Genomic DNA, 9589 nt, shown 5'->3' with positions numbered 1-9589 from the left:
GAGAGAGAGAGAGAGATAGAGAGAGATAGAGAAAGAGAGAGAGAGGAGAGAGAGATAGAGAGAGGAGAGAGACAGAGAGAGAGACAGAAGAGACAGAGACAGAGACAGAGACAGAGACAGAGACAGAGACAGAGACAGAGACAGAGACAGAGACAGAGACAGAGACAGAGACAGAGACAGAGACAGAGACAGAGACAGAGACAGAGACAGAGACAGAGACAGAGACAGAGACAGAGACAGAGACAGAGACAGAGACAGAGACAGAGACAGAGACAGAGACAGAGACAGAGACAGAGACAGAGACAGAGACAGAGACAGAGACAGAGACAGAGACAGAGACAGAGACAGAGACAGAGACAGAGACAGAGACAGAGACAGAGACAGAGACAGAGACAGAGACAGAGACAGAGACAGAGACAGAGACAGAGACAGAGACAGAGACAGAGACAGAGACAGAGACAGAGACAGAGACAGAGACAGAGACAGAGACAGAGACAGAGACAGAGACAGAGACAGAGACAGAGACAGAGACAGAGACAGAGACAGAGACAGAGACAGAGACAGAGACAGAGACAGAGACAGAGACAGAGACAGAGACAGAGACAGAGACAGAGACAGAGACAGAGACAGAGACAGAGACAGAGACAGAGACAGAGACAGAGACAGAGACAGAGACAGAGACAGAGACAGAGACAGAGACAGAGACAGAGAGAGGGTGGGATGGCTCAGATGGTAGAGTGTAAGAATGTAGGAGGTGTGAGTGTGCTGGGGAGGACTGAACAACTCGTACAGTGTTTGGGGAATGGACGAGGCCTGACGCCACGTCGCCGCATGCTCTGTAGGTGAGGGAAAGAGTGGGGGGATGGAGGGAGAGAGTTGGAGGGTGGGATGGTTAAGAGCTTGTAATGTTTAATTCCAGGGAGGGGAGGGTGGGGGGTTATAGTGTTCGGACTTCGGAGTTCATATTTTCGTCAGCTCGTAATGTCGATATCTTAGCTATATCTTATGACTTCGAGAACAGACTCATGGTGTCCACTGTCCAGAGTTTATATTTGTCCAAAGGTCATAAATGACCCCAGAGCTTGCAGTTAAGTCGAGTGTCTGTGACATCTAGAAAGTATTGTTTCCAGAGCTCATAATATCCGAAGAATTGCAAGCTTCAGAAGTAGGAAGTGCTTTACTGGTGATCGACGGCAAATGCCCGACCCACAGAAAACGATCCGTACAATATCTGGATTCTAGAGCATATATTTGATAAAACTAACCTCCCATTTCCCCACAGGATCTGATGGAGCAAGCCATGACCCTGTTCCGTGCCAACCAAGTGGCCGGCACGGCGACCGCGCTGACCTCTGGCGGCATGCAGGACAAACTACTGCGCTATGCTCAGTTGCTGACGTCACAGGGCAGCCTCGAAACGGCGCTCGGATATCTGGGAGACTGTACGGATGTGAGTGGTCTACGATTTGTGTAATGTGCCTTTCGTGCACCATAGTGTATTTTTAAATTAGTACCCAGTGGCTAGTGGAGATGGTGATCCTGATGCAAGTGTTTCCTCACTTTTACTGTTACGTTTTTGTATTTGTTGTTTAAATTGCGGAACAGTTTTTTTGTATTTGATGTTGTTCTTGCATAGCTGTAAGGTATGCTGTTTTATAGCATGTGGCAAACAGTGCTATTTGCGAGATGAGTTAACCTCTATATCGTTACCGCTTTCTGTCATTTTATCATTTCGATCGCTCTGTAGTCTGACGCAAAATGACGGCTGGCGAAGGGTCCAAACCCCTGAAAACTGGCGTAGTTATCCCTCCCCACCGTCTATGACGCCGCCCCACCGACCCGACCCCTCCCCCCCCCCCCCCTCTACAGCCGGCCGCCGTGTCTCTCTGTGAGCGGGTTCAGCACTGTCTGACCCCTGCCCCGGCCGTGGGGGCGGGACAGTATCAGAGACAGACTGCCTCGGCTGCGAGGTTCCCTGCGGCCCCCGCGGCGGCACCGGCGGCCAACCGGGGCTACCAGGTAGGTGGGGTGGTGGTTGCGCGGCGGTTCTAATTTTAGTCATGGTTATCAGGTAGGGTGGATTGTGGTTGAGTGGTTGGGGCTGGTTTTCTACCATGATTATCATGAGGGTGACCAGCCTGGTGGCTCACTTGAGGGGTTGGTTGTTGTCAACCAAGTTTTTTAGGTAGACGGATGATAGGACGGTTTTGGTCTGGTCCCAGGGGGCAACCAGTGTTGATGGTTACTATACGTATTTATATACACTGTGACTATACGTTGTCGGTTGTGTGGGCTGAGGTGGGTGGATCGCTGGGATGGGAAGGGTGCCACTGTTGTTGCTTAATTCTTGCTCGGCTAGGCTGGCTTGACGACTAGATTTCATGTTTAATCGATTTCAACTTGAACTTTTTAAGCAGGTGTCCTGGGGTATAATGCTTGGGTAGACTCAGACGAAACAAGAACCATTTGTATAGGCGCTGACGACCTCTTGAAGTCCGGGCGTCCTAAAACTACAAATCGTCATCATCAAACAATATTTGTATCTTTGTTTATAATGTAGTCATAAACCTGATGTTAGTTGTCGGACTTTCGTCAGGCTTGACTAGATATCAGTGATATAACACCTCGTGATAATCGTGATATAACATCAGTGATAATAACACCTCGTCTCAAGCATTCAGAAGACGTCACAAACCTCTATATGTCTCGGTATAGACCTCGGTATACAGAGGTCTGTGAATGCAGACATATGCTTTCTAGTTCCTTGATCAATCAAATCAGTCATATCTTTCAGACCCCGCTACTTACCATACGCTGACACTCCCCCTTCCCTCAACAGATGCACTCTGGCCAGCCGTCCCCAGGCGTTCCATCAGCCCGCGACAGTCGAATGTCCTCCTACTCCCAGCAACCGGCCCAGCCGCACCATACACAGACTGGAGCGTTCCAGCAGCCTGGGACGTTCCAGCAGCCGGCTGGGGCGTTCCAGCCACCAGTGGCTCCAGTGGCTCCTTTAGTGCCTACCCCAGCTGCTCAGGTAAATAGAAGGGATAGGGTTTATTTAGGGGGATAAGGGGAAGTTAGGTGTGTTGTATTGAGGGAGTAATTTGGTGCTGACAAGGTGTTAGTGTTATGGGGTTACTGTTTGGGATAAATGGTCAATTGGTTATTGGAAATATGCTAATGGTTAATTGGTTATTTAGTGGTTCACATGGCTACGAGGGACTCAGTGTGGTACACAAAGTGAATGTCATTTAGTAATAGGTACTCTCATGGTACCTACTACTCTACTCTACTCTACAGCTCTACTCTACCCTGTAACTCCCCAGCCATTTGCCCCTCCTTCTGGTGGCACGAGCTCCGCATATCGTCTGGGAGGGCGGCGACAGTACGCCGACTTGAGTAGTTCTACACCTTTTACGGCCAAACATGGACATGGTGCACACAGTTCGGTAACTAATAGTGCAACCGATTTGGACAGTTCGCCATTGACGGACCCGGGCATAGCATACTGTCGGAATCGCTCGCACTATTACCGAAATGTGTGTACTGCCGCCTAAATTTCGCGTAATTAAGTGTACACGACCTCTGACCCTCACATTTGACCCTGACCTGACGTGACCCTTCACCCCATAGCCGTCAGCGCCTCCGTCTGGTGGCTCCGGCTCCGGCTATCGTCTGGGAGGTCGGCGTCAGTACGCAGCGGACCCCAGCCTGGCCGGAGCGGCTGGGGGGTACGGGATGAGTTCACAGGGATATGGAAGGTAAGAGGGATGGGAGGGAGGGGAGAGAGGGGAGGGAGAGAGAGTGAGAGAGAGGGAGAGAGAGAGATAGAGAGATAGAGAGATAGAGAGAGAGAGAGAGAGACAGAGACAGAGACAGAGACAGAGACAGAGAGAGAGAGAGGGAAAAAGAAAAGGGGAACTTTGTGCGGTATATATTGTAAGTGGTGTTGTAAAGAGCGATTGTTTATGTGCGATTCATTGATTTTTTAAAGTGCTGCCAGCTGCTGCGTTGTAGTTTCTTTCTCTAAATGACTTCGAATTACGCGACCCATATTCTGAACGATCAGATGATGCAGCCAGATGATTATGTAGATATAACGTTACCAGTGCTGAGGAAGATATCTGATTAGGTATGAAAAGCTCCTAATTCTTTAACGAAGACCAGAGAATGTTCATTTTAAACTGAATTTATGGTGTGTTTTCTTGCAGCATGGCGCCGGTCAGTTCGGCGCCCTACGGACAGATGGCAGCACCGACTGCGGCCGCCACCGTATTTACACCCAGCTTCAGGTAACGGCCGCCAGGTGGCAGGACGGGCGGCGAGAGAAGGGGCTATGGCTTGTGGTCGTGGATGACCGTCGCAATCCGTACGCCCTAAATCCCCAAATCGTCATCATTGTGTTACGGCTAAGTTTTGGTATAATACTGGGTTATGGTGCGGCGTGAGAGCTATGTAGTTCAACTTTTCGGCGCTTATCTGAGATACTGAAAAGTCAGTCACCATTCTACACAGGTACACTAAACTTGTTGGGAACACATCTGTGTGTACTCTTATGTTGATCGAGCTGATAGCGGCGCTGAACTGAATGTTGTTTTATGTTTGTTATGATGTTAAATAAACATAGTTTTGTTGTTTCAGTGAGCCGCAGCCGTACCCCGCTCAGAGTCAGCCGGCCGTTCAGCCCTTCGTACCAACTCTGGCGGCACCGGCAGGTCAGTAGTCCATGATAGAATCCGGGCTAGACCCCTGACTAGACACCTGGCGAGACCTTACATAGGCGGCGGTACAGCCCTTCGTGCCAACTCTAGCGGCACTAATAGGTCATTGACCTTGAAAAGAGCCCTGACTAGACCCCTGAATAGATCCCTGACTAGACCTCTGACTAGATCCCTGGTTAGACCCCTGACTAGACCCCTGAATAGACCCCTGACTAGACCTCTGACTAGATCCCTGGTAAGACCTGTGACCAGACCCCAGGTTAGACACTGGTCCTGACCAGACCTCTGACTTGACCTCACCCAGCCAGTGCTACAGCCCCTCGTGCCAACTCCAGTTGCCCTGGCCAAGTCATTGACCTGCCAACCAGCTAAGTTCTGGTTTTGTATCTTTTATGTGCTATACATACTGCAGATGAATCTGTGCTGCTCTTTTCTCAGATATGCGTCATGTTTTTAAGCATCATGTATAATTGCGACTTACTACAACTGCTCGCTCTCTTTGGACGTTATTAGCCTCCACAATCCACACACCCTCAAACCTGACTTTTTACCCCCCCCCCCCTTTTACCCCCACCTCCCGCAGGCACTGACTACGGCGCCGGTGCTGGAGCCGCGCCTCCCCCCGCCGCGCCGGCGGGGGCTGGTCCGATCATCACTGCTGTTAGCAGCGGGCCCGGCTGGAACGACCCGCCGCCGCTGAGGAGGTCGTCGAAAAAGGTACGGAAGTCGCATTCCTCGACTGTTATTAGCAATAGCACAGGGTTGACATTTAGCTACATTACGCTTTGCTGCTAGAACACAAGGAGCGTCAAAGTATGCAGAGAGGTGACGAGTATTGGGGAAAGTAACAAACAAATGCGATGTTTGCAATTCCCTCTATATCCGGGTCACGGCACTTAAATAATTTTGTCTCTTCTTCGACTGTGCTTAGTCTTAAATACTATGAATCTTCATGAAAATTATATATTTTTACATATGTTCTAACCCGTTCTATCTACATTTCTGAGTTTGCCAAGCGCAGTTTCCTCTACCGTGCGGTGAAGGCTCTGAATGCTGCGATGAAGCTGGAGCTTACTTAGATTGGGTGCGATTTTTATAGCAACGGCCGTTTTTTACTGTCTCATTTATCGCCTTTTATCACACGAAGTGTATTGTATTGATGTGTTTTAATCACCACTTTTGTACTGACGTAGACGCTATATAGTATATAATCCATGTCATGGAGGGTCTTAATACATTATCTATCTATCTATCTATCTATCTTTCTATTCCACAGACTACCACGTCTACCACATCAGTCCTACAGACTGTGACCCAGCCTATCTACAACCCTGCCGAGATGGCTGCGGCAGCCGCAGCCCAGCCGCCGCCCGGACAGCACTATCCGGTTAGTGGGAGGGGGAGGGGAGGGAGGCGGGAGGGAGCGTGGCTACAGAGAAGAGCATAGTGAGCCGAGTGGATCTGGTAAGTGAGAGAGTTTGGGAGAGAGTTTGGGAGGGAGTGTGACTGGCAACAGGCTGGTTCGGGGATTGGAGATCATAGGGAGCCGAGAGGCTGGTTTTGTGGACGGGAAAGTTGTCTTAATGGTTCTGGCTTTGACTGTATTTTGGGGTATATCCAACGACTCTCTGTTTTTATTTTGAATTTCTGAAGGGCTTTGTTTCATATCGCACTGGGACGAAAATATATCCTGCTCACATGCGGCAAATTCAAGTGAAAATGTACCTATGCTTTCCTGCATACTACCAACGATGTACTATAGAACTGATCAAGTTGCCTGATATTTTTATGGTGTCAATTACCAGTAGGGTATAGACTCTGGACTGTTTGCGCCAGTCTGCCTAGGACACGCGATATGGGTCGTTGCTATAGCGCCGCTTGGTGTCCGCCGCTGAAGCTTAAGTTCGTTTCCCCACCGACAGATGGCGGGCATGTACCAGCCGGCTCCGTCTGGACAGTACTCCCCGTACCAGCCGATAGCAGCAGCTCAGCAGCAGCAGCCACCAGCTGCCGCAGCTCCCACCCCGCCGCCGCCAGCACCGCAGGAACCACCGCCGCCTAAAGGTAGGGAATGCCACCGCCCAAGGCCGTATATAGGAGGTAGAATGATTTGCCGTTTGTTTACATCGGTGACCTTGAAAAATGACGTCAACGCCTCAACGGGTGTCTGCCAAATACCAATCTTCGCCAATATTTAAATTTGAGGGTTTTAGCCGCTAAGGTAATTTGATATTAACCTTTAGGCTTCCTTAGATCAAAAGTAGAGTTGATACTCTCGAAGTAGTCACCCAGCTTCTAGAGAGCGGACTTCTGTTCTGTCCAGTGTCTAGTAATTGACATTATCCCCTCCACAGGTCCGGTACCACCAGAACACGCCCCTCTCCAGGACACCCTGGAGCGTCTCCGAGAAACCTGCGCTGCCGCCGCCACCACGGCCCAGGCCCGGCGCCGCCTGGAAGAGGTCTCTCGCCGGCTAGAGGTCCTCTACGACATGCTTCGTGCTTCTAGCCTCTCCCCAGGAACTATTCAAGGGCTCCATCAGCTGATTGGCTGGCTGCAGTGTTCTGATTGGGCGTCAGCGCAGCAGCAGCTGAATGCGCTGGTGGCAGCTTCCAATATGGCGGAGATCGCTGGCTTTATGCCGGGGATAAAGAGTCTACTGCAGATCGCAGCACAGATGCAGGTTAGTGAAGGGGTGTGGGATCGCATCCCGTGCGGGGCAAAGCTTTTACGTATAATTTTTTTTGGCGACTAAAGTCGCTGAAATTACGTTCCATGGCTGATGAACAATGATGATTGATTCATTTTGGTGATTATTTTACAAAAAGTAATAGAACTTGATGCTGTTTTTAAACAATAGATAAACATAAATAGTTTGCGTCTAGGCTATCTCGCCCAAGGCCATATATAGATCTCGCCTGTGTATGTATGGAAACATGCTGACTCCCATGTTATGCCGATTCCAGGTGCGGATCTAGCCATATTACAGCGCTCGATATTCATCGAGTGGCCAATGAGGTGACAGAAACATGACGTGGGAGGAGCCGGCTGTCGCGGGGCGTCCTCTGATTGGTTGGCTGCCGGCGGTGGGGGGAGCCTGTGCCGACCGGCCGCCGGCCGCCGACTTCGGCTTTGAGCCAATACTGCGGTGTGAGCGGCTATGGCTTTGGGTCTGCGCTCGCTCCGCCCTGGCGGAAAACCGATAAACTAAAGCACGCGATTCTGTACTGCTTCGCCGGATATTTCCGCTAGCAAGAAGCACCACATTCGCTAGTGCTCGTGAAATGGGGAATCTACTGAGGAAGTGCCTCCAGAGGAAGTTGTGACGTCACTATGACGTCAATCGAGGCTACGGCGCTACCGCATAATGCTAGCGACAGCTGGAAGCTGATTGGTGGATGTGCGATGACGTCATAGATTCCTGGGATGATACCGCTGCGATCTGGTGGAGGAATGGTGTTCCAAGATCATTGTGATCGTTAAAAATGACGGCAAGGTGTGGTAGAATATATGAACGTTTACTAAAAGATAGTGGTATATTTTCTCAAAGTATTTATCGTTAGAAACATCGGGCTCTGTAATGATAAAGACCGATATCCGCGCGCGGCCATGCCCATTAACGAGTTGCTGTTTTGTGACTTGGAGAAAATGGTCAAACGTTTGGCTGATGCTGCTACATTTATCGTAAAATAAGTAGTGTGTGGTTGAACGTGGAAATATGCTGGAGGGATGACGTTCGACCGCTGCCACCTTTTGAGTTTTGTGTAGTGTTTGGGGGGTGACAATATATTTAGCTTCCGCGTGGGTATCAGTGTTTGATTAACTGCTGAGAAGTTCAGTGTCGAAAAAATTGTGGACAAGCTAATCCATATTCCGCCTTGACGTTATGGGCGCAAAATGACCTTCGCAGTCGGCGCGCCCTAAAGCCCCAATAAACAACAAAAAAATATTCCGCCTTGCAATTCGCTTCCTGATGCGTTTCTGTCCTAATTGAACTACCAGGATTCGAGGAGAGCGAAAATTTATATAGGCATTTGCTGAAGATGTGGTTTTATTACCGAGGAGGAATGGATCCGTCGGTATTTTCGTTTTGGATCGGAAGGAGGATGACACTGCTCCAAGCTTGTGTATATATTGTTTATCAACATGTAACAAGTATTACAGGGTGTCCCATAAGTTCGTTCTCACCTAAATTTTACGTTTTTAGGCTTTCTTGCTTAAAGGCACGCTGAAATTGGTTCGTAACTGAGCTTACATGGTTGCCATGGCTGGTAGAAATATGCTCCACAGTAGCTAATTTCTGTAGACAAAATAGTTTTTGCTAGAGAGCCCGCTTCCTACAGAGACGGCTAACGCCGCAACATAGAGGTCTCCGATACGGGTACGTCTCAGTATTTAGTCAGCACGTGACCATTCGCGACGATTGAGGGTGATTGAGGCCTACCAGTCTGTAGCCAATATCCATCGCTAACTGGACGCACAGTCAGCAAGTGACGCCGATGATTTGTTGGGAGTCAATCACTGCAAGTTTATCCTCTTTCTAGCCAGCCCTCAGGAATGAGCCAAGTGGCCAAAACTGTGTGGCGCCAAAGTGGCCATCAAAAAGGTCAAAGGGTTAGGAAGTAGTGGTAAACAGACTTTTCAGGATGGATTACCAGCTGTCTAAGAGTGTTCTTTCGGGGTACATAACTCAAGGTGACTTAAGCTTTGCTTACCGGAGGGCACAAAACAGTCAAAAACGTCTTAAAATGGCCAAACATGAGTTTCGTTATGCCTGAGGCTAAACAAAACTAGAGGGACTAACTAGTCCACGTTCGAGATGAAACACCCGTCCAAACCCGAAAACAACCCCATAAGGGCGAAGG

At 49.5% G+C, this 9589-nt stretch overlaps 1 protein-coding gene across 1 annotated transcript; it reads left to right on the top strand.

Annotated features, from left to right (window-relative positions):
* The first annotated feature begins 1117 nt into the window (after positions 1 to 1117).
* LOC122376375 (protein transport protein Sec31A-like) lies at positions 1118 to 8528 on the top strand. The gene is made up of 11 exons (XM_043356204.1): positions 1118 to 1450; positions 1870 to 2019; positions 2840 to 3037; positions 3637 to 3764; positions 4215 to 4295; positions 4645 to 4718; positions 5308 to 5441; positions 6001 to 6111; positions 6647 to 6788; positions 7079 to 7407; positions 7691 to 8528. Exons 1-11 carry the CDS (start codon positions 1289 to 1291, stop codon positions 7700 to 7702), a joined length of 1521 nt encoding a protein of 506 aa, XP_043212139.1. The 5' UTR covers positions 1118 to 1288; the 3' UTR covers positions 7703 to 8528.
* Positions 8529 to 9589: the final 1061 nt, after the last annotated feature.

Source organism: Amphibalanus amphitrite, unplaced genomic scaffold (genome assembly GCF_019059575.1).
Source record: "Amphibalanus amphitrite isolate SeventyFive unplaced genomic scaffold, NRLGWU_Aamphi_draft 002118F_arrow, whole genome shotgun sequence".
Classification (NCBI taxonomy): Eukaryota; Metazoa; Arthropoda; class Thecostraca; order Balanomorpha; family Balanidae; genus Amphibalanus; species Amphibalanus amphitrite.
This window is presented reverse-complemented; position numbering and strand designations above follow the sequence as displayed.